This window comes from Lobosporangium transversale (genome assembly GCF_002105155.1).
Source record: "Lobosporangium transversale strain NRRL 3116 chromosome Unknown BCR41scaffold_1, whole genome shotgun sequence".
NCBI lineage: Eukaryota > Fungi > Mortierellomycota > Mortierellomycetes > Mortierellales > Mortierellaceae > Lobosporangium > Lobosporangium transversale.
In genome coordinates, this window is record NW_019028979.1 from 873,648 (window position 1) to 894,486 (window position 20,839).

Genomic DNA, 20,839 nt, shown 5'->3' on the forward strand with positions numbered 1-20,839 from the left:
CTTAGTAAATCGTCCACATAAACAAAATTTTGGTGTACATGTATATTCATATTATGCAGAGACAGGCTATACTATTTTTTCAAGCATACAGCCGTTTACATGGTCTCCAACTTTCAATGGGTTCAAAGATAAAATATCTGGTCGTGGATTGTGTTCGTTTCTATAGAATATGGATATAGTGCTCAGAACAAGCACAGTCATGCCATTTTTTTTTTTAACAATCAAATGAAGCACACTCCATGAGCATCATTGCAATATGGACAGCCATAAATTGAACCTTTGGAGATTCCTGAATCCTCTTACTCATCAGCGATTTCCTCGATCAGGATGACCTTTTAAATTGTATCCATTGAAGAGATTACATTTCAAGACTTTGTATTTAGAGAATCTCTCTCGGCGCAGTATGGCTCATTACAGGGACTCAAGTCCGTCGTATACGAAGGACACTGTTCATGGCCCACACCGACCCACCTTTTCAATCAGCTCACTAGCTTTTACGTGGTCAAAATTGACCCTTCGCCAAAGCTCTGGAAGGCTTTACAGGAGTGCGCCAATCTCACTCACTTGAGGCTTTCTCACATAGAAAGGGCAATTGTTGATAGCCCATCATTCTTTTAAGTCTGCGAGAAAGCTAGGCACTTGGAATTGGACAATGTAACCGTCCAACGGCTACCTATCAACGTCCTAAGTAGTGGGAACAGCAAATGTATTTGCCCGAATGTACGCACACTGCGTATTGAGAATGTATACATAAAGGTCCTCCCTTTTCGTATACCAGCTTGTATTGCCTCGCTATGTTGATTGGGAATTGTCTAGAATTGTGTTCATTGGATGCTGACAACCAGTGCGCGGAATCTGATGAGCTAGACTTTTACAGAGTAGGACCCCTTCAGCACCACTGGATCCTGAATAACTTATCAGATCTGTGTTTACATATGACAATGGAGGATGAGAAAATAGTAGCAATTCCCAGATGGATGACTGAATTAAGGCGGCTAGATGTCCAAGATCATGAACTCGGCTAGCTTACTTTACAAGCATTGCTATCTAACTAGCAAAGGATATGGAGTAATGGACAAATAGTGCGAAAGGTAAGGATTTGGAGATCCTGTGGGAGACTGAAGAAGGCATGACAAAGGCGCGCCTTGCGTTTAGACAACTAGGCAAGTTGACTCAGCTAGAATGCTTTAGCCTGGCCGGGGGTTACTCCTTGGAGGAGCGTGGATCGACGCTGGACTTGAGGCTAAGAGTAGGTCTAGATGAACTATCCAATCTAAAGAGACTACACTCGTTAATGTTAAAAGATGATAAATACTGTCAAATGCAACTTGAGGAAGCGACATGGATGGTTAACAATTGGCCAAGTATCAATTACGCGTATAGTATAATGGTCGTTGGTGAAAGTGAACCTACTGTGGTAGAGAAGTTCCTATATCCTTTACGTAAATTAAAGAAAAAAGAGGATAGCATTGTCATCGTAACTTGATAGGGGGACAAGGACCTTGGACATGAGACTTTTAGTGCAACTCTACTTCCTGATGATTGTGTTATAAGAGCTACTATAGTAATAATAATGATAATAGCAATAATAAATTAAATAAAAAGCATTGCACATTGTCAAAAGTGGAGGATGGTTTCTCAACTAGAAGAGCCAACGCATGCGTTTGTATCAAAAAGATTTTTTTAACGGTTACCTCAACTATTTGCACAACTACTTCACTTGCTGCAGGAGATGTGGTTTAGCCAAAGAAGAAGTTGAACTGCGTCTTTGTTTGATTACCCTTCGTTTCCTTTTTTTTTTTTTTCTTTTCTTTTCTTTTCTTAAGCATCTCTCTAAACAGCTTCATCCGCAACCTGAACATTGACAGAATACAGTGACCCTTACAGGACTACGTTGTTGTCAGGCTTCTCCTTTGTTATTTTTGGTACCAAGTTATCCTTCTTCGGCCGTACGACGGCTCTGACTGTGCAAAAATGCATATGGCATGAACGCGCACATGCTCAACATCACTGAGTTCAATAAAATGATAATCAAATATTGAGACCAAAGAAGCTTCGTGACCTATATCCATCTCCGTACAAGATGGTAGAGAGCTGAGATGATAGAGCTGAATCATAACGTTTGTCTGTTTCGACGGCTATCAATAGTTGGTTGAGAGGAGGGAAGAGATCTGAACTGAGGAAATAATACTTGAGAAAGATAGACTGATTCAAGTTGAAAAGGCTCACAAAATAAGTATAGCGACTGGAAGTTTGAGGGATGAGAAAGTTATAATAAGAAAGGAAGCCATAATAAGAAAAGGGCGAAAACAACTGAAAACAACGTAAGAAAGCGAAGCATCGAAGGGAAACAAAGGAAGGATAAATCGAAAGTGAAGCGTCGAAGAGAAGCACATGAAAGTATATTTAAAAAGTGAAGGGCCAAGGAAAACAAATGAGGAAGTGAAGCAGCAAAAAAGAAAGCATAACAAGGAAGCGAAGCAGCGAAGAAAAACAAAGGATAGCATAGTGAAAAGGTGAAGCGTCGAGAAAAGCAAATGAAAAAATAACAAGAAAGCGAAGCAATGAAGGAAAGCGTAATAGAACATAACACGAAAGAGATGCGCCCAGGAAAACATAGAAAAGGATAACAAAAGTGGAGTACCGAAAAAGAGATGAAGGCATAACAGGAAAGTCAAGCATGGAAGAAAGAAATGAAAGCGTAGCAACCAAGTGAGGCATTGAAGGATAAAGTATGGAAGCGTAACAAGGAATTGAACCATCAAAGGCTAACAAGAAAGTGAAGCACCAAAGGATAACAAAAAGTAACCATCAAAGGATAACAAGGAAATGAACTAGCAAAGAATAACAAGTGAAGCACCAAGGACAACAAGGAAATGAATCATCAGAGGATAACAAGGAAATGAGCCATCAAAGCACAGCAAGAAAGTGAAGCAGCAAAGAATAATAAGAAAGGAAGTATCAAAGGATAGCAAGAAAGCGAACCATCAAAGGATAGCAAGGATATGAACTAACAAAGGATAGCAAGAAAGTAAACCATCATAGGATAACAAGGAAATGAACTAGTAAAGGATAGTAAGAAAGAGAACCAGCAAAGGAGAATGAGTCAAAAGATAACAAGCGTTAAAGAAATACAAACGAAAGCATGACTAGAAAATAGAAAGCGAAACAAACGGAAGCATAGCAAAAAAGTGAAAGCAAATGAAAGTACAGAAAAGAAAGCGAATACCGGGAAGAAGTTTTTTTTTATATTTTTTTTCTTCAAGGGTAAGGGATTGTATAGGGTGGTCGGGTGGACAGTCTCAGGTAAGTAAGGTAAGTACCAAGAAGTCAATGAAAGTAAAAGTAAGAAAAGAAAACACCAAACAACAAAACGCAAAAAAAAAGTAAACAAAAGTACTAACGAAGAAGAGAAGTAGCAGAAAAGGTTAATAAAAGTGAGGAACAGGACAAGGAAGCAAGAAAGACTACACCATTAGATGTCCGACCCCGTATCAAAGGCGCGTCTCCAGAACATTTGGACACTCTCGCTTTCGAACACTCGTGAAAAAAAGGCAAGAGTATAATTATATCTGTGAACGTGCTATTATTATTTGATTGGTACCTGATTTACATGTTACTTCATGGGAGCAATCCAGCACTTGCACTAATTATTCTTTCATATCTTTTACTGCTATTATCTTTATAACAATGAGGATGTAAACAAGACCTGCCGCTACCGTATAACTAATGGTATCATAAATAGAGATTTAATGTTTCTACTATAATGATTAATTCAGGCTTCATTTCTTGCAGACTTCTGCTTTTGGTGCCTGATGTTTATTCTTGTTTTCTTTTATCTTGTGAACGAGGCATCTCTTAGATGAATATTATTATACCCGAAGAAAGGCGTCTTTGATGAGAGGACATACAAGAAAGGCAAACCTTCGCCTACGACGGAGTTACAACATTACCAATCCCTCTTCTGCTGAAATGACTTTCCGTCCAGTGTGGTGTCATGAGAAAAAGTAAAATTTATTATTTTGGATCTTTTATTGGCCATAATGGATACGATCTTCATGCAGTTCTTTAATAGAAGATTGTTGGCAAATGCTCTTTTTCAATAGTTCAATAGTTCAATAGTTCAATAGTTCTAGATTCTCGGCGCTGATTGTTTTTGAAATGGGGGCCTTTATGACTCTAAGATCATCAAGTTGTCATCCCCATAACACGAATCTTTTGACTTGGATCTCCTCTTGTTCAGCAGGAAATGTTCGGGATGTAAACACTCTTGTGGTATTGGAAGGGATGGCAACTGTTATGGTTTGTGAAGTATCCCATATAACAACGTTAAATTACTTAACATCCATGTTCAGAAAGTGTGAGCGACAATAAAACATGTGAAACACGGAAACAACCAAAGCTGTATTTTTCTCTTAAAAGTGATCCTACGAAATGAAGTGGTCCATTGTATGGCGAGCGTCTTCGTTTGAGGCAAGATATTCCTTGCAGTGATATACATGGGACTGATATGGTTTTTTGCTATCATGTCAACATTTTCATTTCTCTATTTCAGAAAAAAAAGAAAACTCATGTTGGTATACTCAGTACATCAGTACGATACACGACCTTCGTATTCACGTATCTGTCTACAAAATATTTTTCACTTAAGTACACTATGAAAAGTCTTTGGAACACGGATGCAGTTTACAGGATTATGTCGATTGAGGAAGCCGCCAACGATTGAGATGGTTCCTAATATGTCCTCTTTTATTTTTATCACAAGTTTCATTCGATTGACTGCCTTAAAAAGATGCATGTATTTATATTGTGCGGCGCAAGTAAATCACACATCAACTTGCCATTCCAGTACTCGATTCTTGGCCAATTGTCCATGATCCATGTCGCTTCCTCAAGATCTATTTCTTGGTGATCATCATCGTTGAACGATAGCTCACGCAGCCTCTTCAGGTTGGCTAGCTCATCTAGACCAGTTCCTAGTCTCAAATCCAGCGTCCGCGTTTCGCTATCATTTGAGTTCCGCTTTGTTAACTTAAGAGACCGTAGTTGAGTCAATTTCCCAAGTTGCTTAAAGACACTACGTGCCTTCTCCATGCCCTCGGTAGTCTCTTGATCAATGTCCGCCTCCAGATAAACAGCCAACTCGGTCAGCCCAGTGCTCACCCATTCTGCTCCATTGGCAATCTCCGTCATTGTGATTTTAGGTCCCACAAACTCCTTCAGGCGTGGACAATTGGATAAAATAGCTTGAGCAATCCCATCCACATCGGTACCGCGCACATTGAACACCAATCTTTCAACAGTCTCACAAAGCTTCTGCGGCCTTGTCTTCCATACCATTTGTCCATTATCAAAAGCCTCTTGCTTGTCAGACAGCAATTCCTGCAGAGAGTGCTGACCGAGTTCACAACGAGGGATGTCTAGCCATTTTAACCCAGACATCCGTCTGAGGAATCTCGCCGTGTTCTCGTCTTTTAACTGCGCGTCAAGCAAAATCAGCTCTGACAAGTTATCCTGAGTCCAGGGATGCTGAAGGAATGCTTCCTTGTAGAAACTATCGCCGTCTCCCTCGAAGAAATCAAGAAATTCCAGTACACGCAATCCTGGACATCTTCTGACCAACGCCCCAAGGGAATATGCTTTTGTGTACGAGTGCTGGCTGTATACTCGGATGTCACAAAGACTTAGTGTGTGCATATTCGAGAGATTATAATCACTGTTCTCATTACCAAGGAAGCTGGCAGGTAGCCGGTTTAAGGATAGTCCATTCAAGTACAAGTACTTAATTTTCTTGCACACTTGGAGGAATACATCGATTTCGTCGTCTATATTTGTGTAAGTTACTTCTAGACGCTCGAGATTGGTGCATCCCAGCATTGTCTCCCAGAGTTCACGCGATGTTTGAGTATTGTTAAAGTAAAGTCTGGTGATGGTAGAGCTGTGGTTCTTGAGGAGAAGGCTCAAATGTTCATTCTGTTTGTAACGCATCCATCCTTCGAATGCGATGAACTGGAGACGATCGCATCCCTGCAATGACCAATACTCGTCTGGAATAATAATTCTAATACTCTCGTCTGGTTGATCATCACTTCGAAATATTATCGCTTCAATGTATTTCTTGTGTTTCTGTAGTGTTTCGCCAATAGGATATTTCCTTTTAGTTTCGTAATGGTATTCGGCGACAAGGATGTTTTTCCATATACGCCCGATGAGGGTGCTATGAAAGCTCTTGGAGACGCGGATGCAGTTCAGGAGGTCATTTCGCTCAAGAAAGTCTCCAACAGGCGAGATGATTTCTGGGAGCTCCAAAGGATTCAATTTTGGATTGTTCATGTTGTAAAGGTTGTAGAGAGAGGATGCTGATGAACCTGTTCCCATAGCTGGCATTCTTTTTTTTTTTTGTTTTTGTTGTACACGTTGCACACTCTTTGGCCACAGCCAAGGTTTTCACATTGTTCCTTGTCCACTCTTTGGTGAATGTTCTTTCTTCGTCCAAAAGCCCCATCAATACACTGTCGACTGTCGAACTATGCGAGAGTATAGGAATCTCGAAGTGTACAACCTGCCTCACATCTAACTTGCTGATTGAACGACATGGGTAGCTGCTTGGGATAGGTCATGTGAGACAGCGAAAAACAAACGAAGGGTGAATGTAGAAATATAGAAAGAGAAGCCTTCCGTTGATGTGATAAATGGATTGCATGTTCCAACCCGGAATCAATACGCTAAAAAGACTTAACATTAGAAATTAGTGGCAATAACGAGTCATATTCATTAATGCGATAAAATCCATGGTGCGAGGTTTTAGAACGGACCGATGTCATCTTATAGATCTTATAGATAGATACGTAGTTATCTGGTACAGGTGCCTCCACCAGAAAATGAATAAATAGGTGTGGACCCATATCTTATTCTCACCGACCTTCGTATTCACATGTCTGTCTACAAATATTTCTGACCTGATAAAACCTGTCTACAAAATATTTTTCACTTAAGTACACTATGAAAAGTCTTTGGAACACGGATGCAGTTTACAAGATTATGTCGATTGAGGAAGCCGCCAATGAGTGGGATGGTTCCCGATATGTCGCCTTTTATTTTTATCACAAGTTTCATTCGATTGACTGCCTTATAAGATGCATGTATACCCTTGGATACATCCACTTTTTTCTTTTGCAGAACTTGCTCCCATACTGCATAGAGTGTTTGGTATGCCTTGCCTTAATAAAATTGATGACATTTCTTTATTCATATCCTCCACAGCCGGAAGAAGCTCCAGTAGGGTTTGTGACGAAATAGAAGGGTTGACGTGATATTTGTATGCAACAGTAACGCGATACTCTATGTCTAATATATAAAGCATTATAGACTTGGACAAGTACAAGGCACAGGTAAACTTAACGAAGATGATCCCTACACTTAAGACTCTCGACTGAGATATTGTGCAGAAATATGTTAAAGTAAGTTACACATCGACTTGCCATTCCAGCACTCGTTTCTTGACCAGTTGTTCACAATCCATGTCGCATCCCTGAAATCTGTTTCCTGGTGATCATCATCGCCGAACGATAGCTCACGCAGGCTCTTCAAGTTAGCTAGTCCCTAGTCTGAAGTCAATGGGTTTTTCTCATCGTCGCTTGTGTTATACCTGTTAAGTCAAGAGATCGTAGTTGAATCAATCTTCCTAGTTGGTTAGAGACAATACGCGCCGTCTCCATGCCCTCGAGAGTCTCTTGATCAATGTCTATCTCAAGATAAATATCCAACTTAATCAGTCCGGTGCTCACCCATTCTGCCCCATTGGCAATCTCTGTCATGGTGATTTTAGATCCCCGCAGGTCCTTCAGGCGTGGGCAAATGGATAAAATAGTTTGAGCAACCCCATCCACGTTGACACTGCTCATATTGAACGCCAATCTTTCAACAGTTTCACAAAGCTTCTGCGGCCTTGTCTTCCGTACCATTTGTCCATTATCAAAAGCCTCTTGCTTGTCAGACAGCAATTCCTGCAGAGAGAGCTGACCGAGCTCACAGTATGGGGCCTGTAGCCGCTTTAATTCAGGCATCCTTCTGAGAAGTCCCGCCATATCCTCGTCTTTTAACTGCGCGCTAATCAAAATCAGCTCTGACAAATTATTCAGCGTCCAGGGATGCTGAAGGAATGTTTCCTTGTAGAAGCTATTGTCACTTGGGTCTGCTGGCTCATATTGGAAGTGGTGTTGGACTTCGTTTGGCTTGTAGAGCTCGTAAAATAGCAGTGAACGCAATCCTGGACATCTTCTGACGAACATACCGAGGCAATAGGCTGATGTGTACGGGTGCGGAGGTTCAGGTATCGAAACATCCTGAAGATGCAGTGTGTGTATATTTGGGAGATTATAGCCACTGCTCTCAATACATAGGAAGCTGGGAGGAAGTTGGTATATGGATATTACATCCAGGTCTAGGTGCTTAAGTTTCTTGCAAACTTGAAGGAATACGTCGATATCGTCATGGATATTTGCGTGAGATACTTTTAGATGCTCGAGATTAGTGCATCCCAGCAATGTCTCCCAGAACTCATACGATGTTGGAGTTTTGTAAAAGTGAAGCCTGGTGATGGTAGAGTTGTGGTTCTTGATGAGGTTCAAATATTCAACCGATTTGGGATACACAAGTTCTTCGTACTCGATGGATTGGAGGTGATCACATCCCTGCAATAACAAATACTCGTCTGGAAGATTGTTTCCTTCAAATATAATACCCTCGATGTATTTCTTGTGCTTCTACAGTGTTTCGCCAGTAGGATATCCGTATTCGGATTCGGATTCGGATTCAGATTCTAATTTAAAGTCGAATTCAGATTCTGATTTAAAGTCGGATACAACAAGGATGTTTTTCCATATGCGCCCGATAAGAGCACTATGAAAAGTCTTGGAGACACGATGCAGTTTAGAAGATCATCTAGATCGAGAAAATCGCCAACAAACGAGATGATTTCTGGAAGTTCCAAGGGATTCAATTTAGAATTGTTCATGGTGCAAGAGAGGATGCTGACGAACCTTCACTTTTTTTCATTGCATTGCACATATTCAAGGTTCTCGCTTTTAGAGACCAAACCTTGAATTAACAATTTAATATTATGTCTCTTTCTGCCAATCTTTATATTATGCAGCTCAAGCAAGTCATATACCAACCTGCCATTCCAGTACTCGATTCATGGCCAGTTGTTCACGATCCATGTCGCATCCTCAAGGCCTATTTCCTGGTGATCATCGCTGAACGATAACTCACGCAGGCTCTTCAAGTTGAATGTAACTTCAAGGCCTAGTTCATAATCATCATCTTCCTTGAAGCCCTGTGTCAAGCTCTTCGCACAGAGTATTTAACAATCCGTTCACTCCTGGAGAATTGGATTGGCCAAATTGGACAGTCTTCTCCATTTACGAAATCCTTGTACTCCAGAAAGCATTTGGTCTATTGTAAAATGACATTAATTGATCAATATAAGGCTTCGTGTCCCACAGATTCACAGGTACACGGTATTCTCATTGCAGTTTTTTAAATTATTTCTTTTTTTACCCTGATAATTGTTCAGGACCATAAAGCGATAAGAACATAATCTCGATGCAAACCGAGGCAAAGGCTGCAACAGATCCATAAGGGCCCAATCAGGTTGGTTCTCATCGTCATATGACCAAATATATTCAAAGTAGGGTATAATCACTCGTCACGTATCCTGCAACAGAGTCATGGATGAAGCCGCCTTCATGATATACTATCGCAGCCTGTAGGGGCCTCAACCTTGAATGCGTTGGTTCTGGATTATTGCTGTTGCTGCTGCTGTTTCTATTCAAGACGAAGGCGTCATTTGAAGCTTTATTACAGCTTTATTACTGGACCATGCAAGCCAACAGAAGAGCAGGTCGACAAAAGAGCAAGTTTACTTCTACTGATATTCACCACTCTAGCCTAAAGCCTTTGTCCCTCGGCCCAGTGAACCGTATGAACGAAGTTTAACACATTTTTGAGTCAAAATTAACGATTATAACAGTAGAACAAATAATGATACAGTCCTGCCATATAAATAGCATTATTCTAAATAGCTCATGGCCCTCTTGCGCTTTATAGTCACTACTGTTGTCCAGGTTCTTTTGAGTATGGTGAGAGTCCTCAAGCGACTTATTTGCCCGCTTCTGACAAACATTCCCAAAAAACTGTACTGATTTTCTGGCAATAAGGTCGTTTCGGATCAGGAGCCAGAAGATGACTGAAAGAGTATGAGTAATGGACAAGCAGCCATATGTCCTCAGTCTACTCTCGAGCAGCAAACTGAGAGAAAATCCCGTCACAGAGAATGTTACCGGGTCTGCCTTCTACAGAAAAAGTACCCTATTCGATGGGTTAATGCCTTTATGACAAAAAAAAAGTATACAGATTGAGAATAGAACGGGGTTCAATTAACTTCAACTTCAAATATTTATTGTTACGATTGCACCAAAGTGCATACGCTTTTGGGAAGCACATGTCCAATGGCTTTTGCCGTCCATATCAGAACATGAAGTGATAGTTTTTTTTTTCCCCCTACAGCCTATCCGTGTTTAATGTTGTGTGAATAGAATAAGGCATTCACGGAAGAGGGTATAGATGGGTCATCAATCAAGCGGTCTAAGTACTTGATGCTTGGCCAGTTGTTCACAACCCATCTCGCATCCTCAAGTCCTATTAACTGGTGATCATCACCACGAAACAATACCCTCTTCAGCACTTTTAGGTTGGCTAGTTCATCCAGACCTGCCCTTAGTCTCAAGTCCAGCGTCCGCTTTCTCCCCCTATTCCTTGGGCTCCAGGATGTTAGGTCAAGGTTGCGTAGCTGAGTTAGTTTTCCTAGTCGTTTAAACGCAATACGCTGTTTTTCCATGCCCTCTACAGCCCCTTGGTCGACATCTACCTCAAGGTAGATGGCCAGGCTAGTCAATCTAGTGCACACCCATTCCGCCCCATTGGCAATCTCCGTTACTGTGATTTTAGGGCCTCGCAGTAGTTCTAGTCGTGGACAATTTGACAAAGTTGCTTGGACAATACCATCCATGCTGGCGCTTTGCGTGTTGAACACCAGCTCTTCAATTGTCTCACAGAGCCTCCGCAGCCTCGCCTTCCGTACCATATATCCATTATCCAAGATATCTTGTTTGCCAGCTAGCAACTCTTGCAGAGAGAGCTTGCCGAGCTCGCAAAATGGAGCATCTAGCCGCCTTAACTCTGCCATCTGTCTGAGAAGTGCCGCCATATCCTCGTCTTTTATTTTCATATAAGGGAAAGAAAGCTCTGATAAGTTCGCCAAAGGCCAAGGGCGTTGAAGGAACGCTGTCCTGAAGACATCGTCGTGATTTGGTTGGATAGGTCGCCCGTACTCGCTGGTATCACAAAATTTCAGTGCACGCAATTCTGGACAACTCCTCACCAACATGCCGAGGCAATACGAAGGTGTGTATGGACGCGGGGGATTAGTAACTTGAACGCCAGTAATGCATAGTGTGTGTACATTTGAGAGAATATATTCGCTAGTCTCATTACTTAGAAAGCCGATCGGCAGCTGGTGTATCATTACATTTTCCAATGCCAAGTGCCTAAGTTTCTTGCAGACTTGAAGGAATAGATCAACTTCGTCATCTATACTTGCGTAAGATACTTCCAGGTGCTTAAGGTTAGTGCATTCTAGCAGTGCTTCCCAAAGCTGTCGTGAGGTTTGAGTACTACTCATGCAAAACATGGTGATGGTGGAGTTGTGTGCCTTAACGAAGTTCGGAAGGTGAGCCAGTCCGGAAAACCTCCAAGTTGGTCTCCCGTACCTGATGAGCTTGAGACGGTCACACCCCTGCAATGACCCATACTCCTCTGGAAAGCAACATTCAAACCTAATCGCCTCGATGAATTTTTTGTGTTTCTGTAGCGCCTCGTTAGTAGGATGTCTTTTTAGGAAAGGCGAGATCGTGATTTTTCTCCATATGAAACTGATAAGGATACTATGAAAAGCCTTAGAGACGCGGATACAGTTTAAGAGGCCTTTTCGAGTGAGGAAGTCGCCAACAAGTAATAGAATTTCAGGGATATCTAAAGGATTCAATTTAATATTCTTCATGTTGCAAAAGGAGGATGTGGACACTACATGTTTCTGCAAAGCTCTTTTATACAAAGTAGTGCTTGTTATTGTCACAAACCTCAGGCTTCTTTTGTAAGACAAGTTACATGTATACTCCCTGGACTACAGCCAAGATCTTTTTTTTTTTCCTTTTCTTTTCATATGGTTGATCGAAACAGTTACCATTCCGGATATTATGTTTGTTATAGCTTGATAAGATTGAGAGCGTTCCTTATCCATGTCATCCACAACTATTTAGAACTGTAAGGTGTGTAGCAAAACAGAAATTGATGCGACTTTATGTACAACAGAGACACATATTCCTTGTCCAGGACAAAGGCGCTCACTTGCTAGTCCGGTGATTTTTTTTCTCGGCGTGGTGCACCACCATCTAGAAATATCCACTGTTGGTGGTTTTTTTTTTTTTTTTTTTTTTTTTTTTTTTTTTTTTTTTAGTTTTGATTTTGTACACCGGTGAGGTTAATTGACCAAGATGCCATCATAACATTAATATTTAATATGTCCACCGAACACCACTCCATTGATACATTAACGTTATACCACGTCAGTCAGTCAGTCAAAAAAGAAAGAAAGAAAGAAAGAAACCTTTAGTACAGCAATGAAACTCGACTCTTCTCACCCTCGAGCCACATGTTTTGGGGTCGTTCCATCATGCGAAAGTTTGCCTTTGTAAGTTCTATCATCTAATTTCTTATCTCTTCTTTCCTTCCCCCAGCCTGCGTCAGCTGTTGAATAGATCAGCATTGTAGACCAGCTCTATCGCCTGGATTCTATGTCATCTTATGCAAACGTGAATATAGCCCACGAAGGTTGTTCGTCTGTGGCCCCGATTGAGTTCAACAATGATGAGCGAGTGGAAATGGGCCTTACAAAGCGATAGTTAGCTTGGAGAGAAGGGGAGGAAGAAGTGGCTTTAGATGAAGTTGTAGGGCTGTAAAAGTATAGTCCGACATCATTAATGTCATTAATGCACAATAACAAAATGACAGCATGATCGAAGGTCAAAGCACATTTGCAGGGCTGATGGATCACATGAAGTGGGTGCTCAAGGGCGCAGAAGCACGTGGAACGCATTATTTGAAGATTGGGATATTCAGTTTGAACAAGGACGGACTTCAACAGCCAACTTATCATGCAGCTTTCAGATGTTACTCGGAACTTCGGATGCCGCTTGGTTATTCATATTTTAGGAGATCCTTTGGGTTCGGATGTTCGCCAAGGAATCTCAGGGAATAACAGAGCAGATCCCCTTGGCGCAGTGATCGTTCTTGAGCTTGAGCGTGGTAAGTGAACAAGAAACTTTTATTTTCTATTCACATTCTCGTTTATTAAAGGTATTTTTAATCTTCCTCGAGAGAAAATTGTGCGGCTCTGTCTAATTCCTCTTGGTGCCGCTGCATGAGTTCAGCATCAACTTGAATCTCAGGAGGAGCCAAAGCAGTAGCGCCAACAAACTCTAGCCTCGGATTTCCACAAAGCTTGCGAGCCAAGCAGAGGAAAGGTTTCTCAAAGTTATAGTTGCTCTTGGCCGAGACCTCGAAGTATTGAAGAGATTTCTTGCGGTGGAAGGAAATAGATTTGGGTCTGACCATGCGCTCTCTGATGTCCGATTTGTTCCCACAGAGAACGATGGGAATGACTCCGCATAGATGGACAAGATCATTGTACCAGTTGGAGACGTTCTTGTATGTGAGTCTGGTAGTGACATCAAACATAATTATACCACATTGCGCGTTCATATAATATTCGTTAGGGAGGCTGCCAAGTTGTCCCTTACTAGCACTGTCCCAGACGTTGAAGGTAATCGAGCCGTCGCTGGTGGTGAATACTAGAGGGTGGACATTGGTATCCAAGGCGGCGATGTACTTCTTCTTGAATTCACCAGCCAAGTGACGCTTAACGAACGTGGTCTTTCCCGTACCGCTATCACCAACGAGGACAAGCTTAAAAGTAGGGGCTTTATACTTGTCGTGCATTTGAGATTAGGAAATTTTTTTGAAGAAAAAATGTTTGACCCCCCTAAAATCGCAAGTTTGGTCCCAGCCTGTCAGTGAGCGTAAGTGCAATGCACATAAGCCACACTGGCTGGTGACGAGCCTAAGTTTGACACTCTTTTCTTTCTAAGTCGTACAAACGGCGGGGAAATGGCCCCTTTTTTTTTTCTAAGTCGAATATGCCGCTAGCAAACTGTCAGCTTTGGAGGCTTGGTCGCTGTAGCCTTTTTCTTTATGTTACGCCACCAATCCTGTACACGAGTATTTTAGTCCGTTGTCCACATTCCATTAACATCATCTCGTCTCAACATGAACAATCTGAAATTGAATCCTCTGGATATTCCAGAAATCCTTTCACTCATCGGCAGCTTCCTTGATCGAAAAGACATTCTAAACTGCATCCGCGTCTCAAAGACTTTTCATAATGTTCTTGTCGGCTCTCTTTGGAGAATAATCAATGTCTGCAAGTCCAGATACCCTGCCAGTATAGCACTGCAGCGCCACAAGGGGTGCATTGAAGAGATTAGGTTTGAATATGACTTTGTTCCAGAGGAGTTTGGGTCATTACGGGGATGTGATCGCCTCCAGTGCATCGATTACCAAGGAATATCATTGTCCGAACCAATTCACTTTTTAAATCTAATCAAGGCCCACAATTCGGTTATCACCAGATTTCTCTTAAAGATTACGCTAGCTTGGCGAGAACTCTGGGAGATACTACTGGGGTGTGTCAATCTCAATCACTTGACAGCTTTGCATACAAGGATTGGGGATGAAGTCAATATATTCTTTCAAGTCTGCAAGAATGTCGGGTACTTGGGCTTGTTTAGTGTATCCATATACCAACTACCTGTCGACTTCTTGAGTAACGATTACTTTTTCCCAAATATACACACACTAGTTATGAGTGATGTCCGGATAGCCAGTCCTCCACATCCGTATACATCCTCGTATTGCCTTGGCATGTTAGTCAAGAGATGTCCGAGATTGTGTACACTTCACTTTGACGAAAAAGACGAGTACCTTATGGTGGAGCAACCATCCCATAGTACTTTCTACAAAACAACATTCCTTCAACACCCTTGGATACTAACAAGTCTATCTGATGTATCTATTCCCTCCATGTACATAAAAGACGAGGATATGGCTGCACTCCTCAGACAGTTGACAGAGCTAAGACGGCTATATACCCCAGCTTGTAGATTTGGTCAGTTCTCTCTGAAAGAGTTACTAGCGACCGAGCAAGAGGTGTTGGATAATGGACACATAGTGCGTAAGAGGAGGCTTAAGAGGCTCTGCGAGACGATCAAGATGTTGGAGTTCAGTAAACAGAGCTATGTGAGTGGCGTTGTTCAAGCGATTTTATCTAATTGCCCAATGCTGACCCTACTACGAGGATCTAAAATCACAGTGACAGAGATTGTCAATGGGGCAGAATGGGTAAGCACTGGATTGGCTGAGTTGTCCATCTATCTTGAGGCAAACATCGATCAAGAGACCGCAGACGGCATGGCAAAGGCGCGTATTGTCTTTAAGCAGCTAGGTAAATTGACCCAACTACGATTCCTTAGCCTAACAGCATGGAGCTTATACGATAATGGTCAACAAACACTGGGCCTGAAGCTGAGAGCAGGTCTGGATGAGCTAGATAAACTGAAGAGTCTGTGGGGGCTACGCTTCCAAAATGACGGACAACAGCGAATAGGCCTTGAAGAGGCGACATGGATTGTGAACAATTGGCCATGCATTCGTAGCTTGTATGGTCGCATGACACCAGAGCTGGATGGGAATCAGAAGGATGTAAATGCTTTGGTGTATAACTTCTTTAGTTCACACAATATACGGATCTACATTTAAAGATAGGCTAAAGAAGCAAGGATATACATTACCACTTCAAATACTGATATGGGGGACAAGAATCTCGAGTATGGCCACCTAATGCACATCTACCTGGCAATAAATGACACAACTGGTGATGGTAAAGCGATCATGGTCATAAAAAGCAATGCTTATTGCAGAAATAAATAAGGATACATCGGTGGGTTATCAACTAAAAGGATGTTGTGCTTTGCTTTTGCCACTATATCAAGGTTATATTAATAAATACTTCATCTGCATTTGTACTACTTGTATCTGTCCAAGTCTATGGTCCCTTGAACTGTTATGAACAAATATATAGCCCGTTTCATTTGGTCGCGATACCTTATATTTTTTGAATACTTTCGAGTGTATTGGCAGCCAATTAGCTCGCTTGTTACGAGTATTGTTGCAAGTCCGTCACGTAGTGAGATGCCACCAGAACAATTCAATCATCGTTTTTAGATTAAAAATATAAGGTATCGTGACCAAATAAAATTGGCGATATTTTTAAAATACGCAATATAAGAAAAAAATTTACGTACAGTTAGAATTCCATATATTTTTTGAATACATTGAATGAATTAGAAACAAATCTCTAATTGTTCGTCCCTCGGAGGAGACAATGGATGTGTTTCCTTTCTTTTATTGCTACTACTGAAACTACCAAGATTTTTTTTTTTTTTTTTTTTTTTTTTTTTTGACTACTACATAAACTATGGAGCCCTCTTGGATGTTCCACATCTACTACCAAAGAATCAAAGGGCGGCTGCGGGTGGGACATCCATTGTCTCCTCCTTGTCGAACAATAGGCTTTAGCCTTCACTAGCGTTCGACTACGCTATCCATTATCGAAAATATAAGCAAACAAAACTGATCGAATCATTCTCGATCAACTTATTCATCCCAACCTCATTACGTCCTCAGTATACAATAAAATGTCTTCTGCCAACTATGATATCAATAACCTTCTTCCCTACAATGGCCTGAGTGGTTGGTACAGTGAGGGAACTATCAATCAAACGTTTTCAGGCACGCCACCTAGAAGATCACCTCGAACACACGCCGGACTCAATATCTCCCCAACTAGATCTCCCGCAGAGTATCAGTGGACCTCCCCTACTAAGATCGGATCAATGCCCAATGCTGTTGATATAAATCCATTCCTTTCAGATACGACCACAGAGATACAGCAGGACAATGCATTTAGACGCACTAAAGCGACGGTTACTCGGGACGAATACGTTATGATGGCCCATACGTTTAAAGCTATATCTGCAGCACCGCCAGAAGTTCAAAATTGGTTTATGAAGACAAACGATAGAGCTAAGAACCCTAATGGGTGTGGGAAGAAAAACTTGTTAGACAGCACTTAAATTTGCAAATACAGGCATCCTCGACACTACAGGACATGGAAGAACTGGACGACCCAAAAAGAAGTGGATCAAGATCTGAGCTCCAAGGTGATGGACATTATAGTGAAAACAAACAAGAGCGGGTCACCTAATTCTGTAGCTTTAGTGGCAAATCAACTAAAGGAGGACTTTGGAATCGAGAAATCAGCAAGGTCAATAACTCGGGACCTCCGTAAAATGGGGCTACATTAGGGCAAAGGGATCCGACAAAACTTCTTGCATGACTCCAAGGAGAATGTCGTGTTCCGGGCAACTTATACGAAGCGCCATCTTAAAAAACTTAAAACTTGTAGACGGCAATTGGGTGCCTAGAATGCCGGAGGTCTTCTTGGAGGAATCGTATTGCCACAATGACCACGCTGCATCAAAACGTTGGGTAGAAAGTCGCGGTGGTACTGTAAATGATGCAAGAAGGAAACCTACTATGGTTATATTTGCAGCATTTGTTGTTTATTATGATGAAACCACTAAAAAAGTCGAAAGCAAATTTGTCAAGGACAGCGTGTATGTCTGGCCGTCAAAAGGACCAAAGCCTCAGTCAAAAAAAGGTCGAGAACAGAGGCTGAGCTGTGGGTTGATGTCCCAGAAGAGATCAGGAATGCAGGGGTTGTGGCAACAGATCACGTCTCATGGAAACTTCATCGCCAGTCTATTTGATAGTATATTCACCCGGCTTTGGAAAAACCTCAATGAGATAGGTCTTGGGCCTTGTCAGATCCATCTTGATGGCGTCTCATATCACTTCCACAAAAACAAAAAGCCAACTAAGAGTGACACTGTGAAAACTATCAGAAACTGGCTTGTGGGGAAAGGACATTGTTATCCCAGCAAGGGAAAATGGGAAAGCACTGAACAAAGAGGAGCTTTTGAAAATGGTCAACGCCCTTCCCGACGAGTCGTACTTTTCTATCAGCAAGATAGCCCAGGTGAACGGCGGCCATGAGATTCTCAAGACTCCTCCCTACCATTGTGAGTTGCAGCCTATTGAGAAGATCTGGGCCGTCGTAAAAAACATAATTGCTGCAAGGGTAAGAACGACAATGACGCCTCTTTTGCTGAAGGAATGGCTTCTCAGCTTGTTTTCTCAGATTCCATGTAGAGTCTTTTACTCTGTGTGGAAGAGGTCTGTGAAAATTGGTATGATGTACTATAACTAGAGAAGTCAGGTACAAGAAGATACGCCAGATGAGATTGACAGCGGCGAATGGGATATGGAACTCCTTATAGTGGTAAGCCAAGAGTAAGCTGAGGCTGTCATCCTGGGTCCTGAGATAGTTGTAGATCTTATGCCAGATACTCGAAGCATGTTTGAAATGGTGAGTCTGAGGAAGAGCCTCTTATCAATAGAAAACGCTCTCGTAAAAATTAAAAATTTTGAGTTTGTACGTTTTTTTATTGTGTCTAAAAAAGCAAGTAATCTATCCGATTTAAAAACGTGAAAAATATATTTGTTCATGACTTTTTGGAGGAAAAGCACCTTGGTAGCTGGAGAAACAAATTTCACGTACCGGAGCATGCATACGTGCTTTCGTATGCTACCATAAAATCCGATGCGCCGCTCGTTCGAATGCGAATGTCAGAACCCATTAAACCATTAACATTGCACTTTTAGAAAAAGACGGTTACTGTTTATTAATGTCGCATTTGTCCTGAGCCTGTTTTGCAAAATTATCATCAACACGGTCCCAGAAGATATTTGTGCTGAAAAATAAACCAAAAAAAAAAAAAAAAAAAAAAAAAAAGATAGAAAGTCAAGCATAAAGCAAAAGGTAATAAAAAAAATGGCCACATAACGTTCCTCTTCGTTCTCATCTTTGCTTCCACTCCATTTGCATTCCTTTTTTTTTTTAACCATATCTCTCTCTTTCTCTCTTTCTCTCTTTCTCTCTTTTCAGGTAAACGTGATCTTAGTTCTATCACTCCATCTCTTTCACTTGTCAGGGTGCATGGGGTTGACGCCCTCTCCATACTGGTATCGCATCATCTGCTGGGCGATATCGGTTATAGGTTCTATCCAGCATGTTGTAATGCTTAGCATTATAGCACTGTGCAGGTCTTGTTATCGCAAGAGACTGTTGGCACAGCAGGCTGCCCATGGAGCCTGGAGACTCTTGCACGCCCGTAGCTGGGCCTCCGAGAGCCATGTAGCTGTCCCCACCAAACTGGCGTTGGTCTGCATTTCTGGGTGTAGGGCATCGTTTGGTATGAGTTTCATCCACGCGCGTTGACATGATCTTTCAACACCGCGCAGGTCTCGTTATTGCGAGAGGCTGCTTGCGCGGCAGCCTGTCATGAAGCTCTGGTTAACTCTTGCACGTCTTAAGCGGAACCTCCAAGAGCCGGGGTCCACCCATATCTTTTCCCTTATTTTTTTCCTTTTATTTCGTATCTGTTTGATGCCGTAAACTGCCTGTTCGTATTAATGATATAAAAAGAAATTAAACTAGTTGAAACGGCACGACATTCTCCATTACAGTATTGGCGCCTGTTTTTCGTGATGTCAACTAATCCGAGCAACGCATCAAAGCCAGAGCATTGGAGGAAAGCTCTCACAAGGCTCGTCAATGTCGATTCGTGTGTGCTGACGTATATGTGCAACTGTGCTCGCTTGAGCGATATCAACTATGAAGATTTCCTTTATTACGCAGACATAACGCAGAAAGAAAACTGTACACTCCAGCGCTGCCAATCCATCTGGCACCTAGGAATTACACAATTAACCGGGTCGCCACACAGTGGCTTGGGAAGACACGGTCGAATACTGAAACAGAAGTGGACCCAGAAGGAGTATGTCTCAATAGAACAAACTTTCAATTTGTATCTGGAACGGAAACGTGGCCTTGATAGTGGGTCGCTCAAGGCTCTGAAAGCATCAGATACCTACTGGAGCGAGCGTACCTGTCATGATTACGAGCAAGCAGCGGAGATGCAGTCCAATATCTTTCTGTCAAGAGATTCAAGTAGATACCTTTTGCAGCTACTGTTATTATTATTATTATTAGTTATAAGCTAGACTGAGTGAATGTACTGTTGACTTATTAGAACGCAACAATAATCAGCTCACTGCACGAACCACAAGAAAGGAAAAGAGAAAACATGATGAGAAACAAGGTGGGTACCAGGCGATATGACATGAATGGATATTCACTGAAGATTCCGATCAAAACCCACTTATTCATAAAGGTAGGGAAGTAATCCATCGATCGCATTTTTTCTCTTTATTTAATGGTTATGATACAGTTAACGGAGCTACAAGCTCTACCAGTGACGTTGGACCCACCCAAGGAAGGAGCAAGATCCCCTGCCCTTCTAAGTCGTCTCGCAGAGCAGAGGTCAATAATATTAATCAGGGTTTGTGACATATAGTAGCAAATGCATCAGTGTTATTATTACGAGCGCGCCGTTGACTTTTTGGATATCAATAACAAGCA

The 20,839-nt window shown here is 41.8% G+C and overlaps 6 protein-coding genes across 6 annotated transcripts; 2 read left to right on the forward strand and 4 right to left on the reverse strand.

Annotated features, from left to right (window-relative positions):
* Positions 1–4,742: 4,742 nt before the first annotated feature.
* On the reverse strand, positions 4,743–6,672 carry BCR41DRAFT_344184 (hypothetical protein). The gene has a single exon (XM_022022447.1). The coding sequence runs from the start codon at positions 6,385–6,387 to the stop codon at positions 4,768–4,770; it is 1,620 nt and encodes a 539-aa protein (XP_021886525.1). The 5' UTR covers positions 6,388–6,672; the 3' UTR covers positions 4,743–4,767.
* Positions 6,673–7,465: 793 nt separating this feature from the next.
* BCR41DRAFT_391273 (hypothetical protein) lies at positions 7,466–11,752 on the reverse strand (the record flags this gene model as incomplete). The annotated part of the gene is made up of 4 exons (XM_022028338.1): positions 7,466–7,545; positions 7,649–8,765; positions 9,215–9,337; positions 10,613–11,752. The coding sequence occupies 4 exons, from the start codon at positions 11,750–11,752 to the stop codon at positions 7,466–7,468; spliced, it is 2,460 nt and encodes an 819-aa protein (XP_021886526.1).
* Positions 11,753–13,476: 1,724 nt separating this feature from the next.
* On the reverse strand, positions 13,477–14,124 carry BCR41DRAFT_344186 (GTP-binding nuclear protein RAN). Its single transcript, XM_022022448.1, has one exon. The coding sequence runs from the start codon at positions 14,116–14,118 to the stop codon at positions 13,483–13,485; it is 636 nt and encodes a 211-aa protein (XP_021886527.1). The 5' UTR covers positions 14,119–14,124; the 3' UTR covers positions 13,477–13,482.
* Positions 14,125–14,423: 299 nt separating this feature from the next.
* Positions 14,424–16,124, forward strand: BCR41DRAFT_344187 (hypothetical protein). The gene has a single exon (XM_022022449.1). It carries the CDS (start codon positions 14,446–14,448, stop codon positions 15,991–15,993), a length of 1,548 nt encoding a protein of 515 aa, XP_021886528.1. The 5' UTR covers positions 14,424–14,445; the 3' UTR covers positions 15,994–16,124.
* A 3,184-nt stretch (positions 16,125–19,308) lies between these two features.
* On the reverse strand, positions 19,309–19,820 carry BCR41DRAFT_344188 (hypothetical protein). The gene has a single exon (XM_022022450.1). It carries the CDS (start codon positions 19,637–19,639, stop codon positions 19,346–19,348), a length of 294 nt encoding a protein of 97 aa, XP_021886529.1. The 5' UTR covers positions 19,640–19,820; the 3' UTR covers positions 19,309–19,345.
* Positions 19,821–20,327: 507 nt separating this feature from the next.
* On the forward strand, positions 20,328–20,803 carry BCR41DRAFT_344192 (hypothetical protein). The gene is made up of 3 exons (XM_022022451.1): positions 20,328–20,368; positions 20,451–20,519; positions 20,649–20,803. The coding sequence occupies exons 1-3, from the start codon at positions 20,335–20,337 to the stop codon at positions 20,765–20,767; spliced, it is 222 nt and encodes a 73-aa protein (XP_021886530.1). The 5' UTR covers positions 20,328–20,334; the 3' UTR covers positions 20,768–20,803.
* Positions 20,804–20,839: the final 36 nt, after the last annotated feature.

What these genes read in the sequence shown, in the direction of transcription:
- BCR41DRAFT_344192 (XM_022022451.1), top strand. Translation starts at nt 20,335, where the DNA reads ATGCAGTCCAATATCTTTCTGTCAAGAGATTCAA. An exon ending in CTTTCTGTCAAGAGATTCAA is followed by an intron (nt 20,369 to 20,450) that starts GTAGATACCTTT and finishes TTGACTTATTAG; the next exon opens with AACGCAACAATAATCAGCTC. An exon ending in AAAACATGATGAGAAACAAG is followed by an intron (nt 20,520 to 20,648) that starts GTGGGTACCAGG and finishes GTTATGATACAG; the next exon opens with TTAACGGAGCTACAAGCTCT.
- BCR41DRAFT_344188 (XM_022022450.1), bottom strand. Translation starts at nt 19,639, where the DNA reads ATGTCAACGCGCGTGGATGAAACTCATACCAAACGATGCCCTACACCC.
- BCR41DRAFT_344187 (XM_022022449.1), top strand. Translation starts at nt 14,446, where the DNA reads ATGAACAATCTGAAATTGAATCCTCTGGATATTCCAGAAATCCTTTCA.
- BCR41DRAFT_344184 (XM_022022447.1), bottom strand. Translation starts at nt 6,387, where the DNA reads ATGCCAGCTATGGGAACAGGTTCATCAGCATCCTCTCTCTACAACCTT.
- BCR41DRAFT_344186 (XM_022022448.1), bottom strand. Translation starts at nt 14,118, where the DNA reads ATGCACGACAAGTATAAAGCCCCTACTTTTAAGCTTGTCCTCGTTGGT.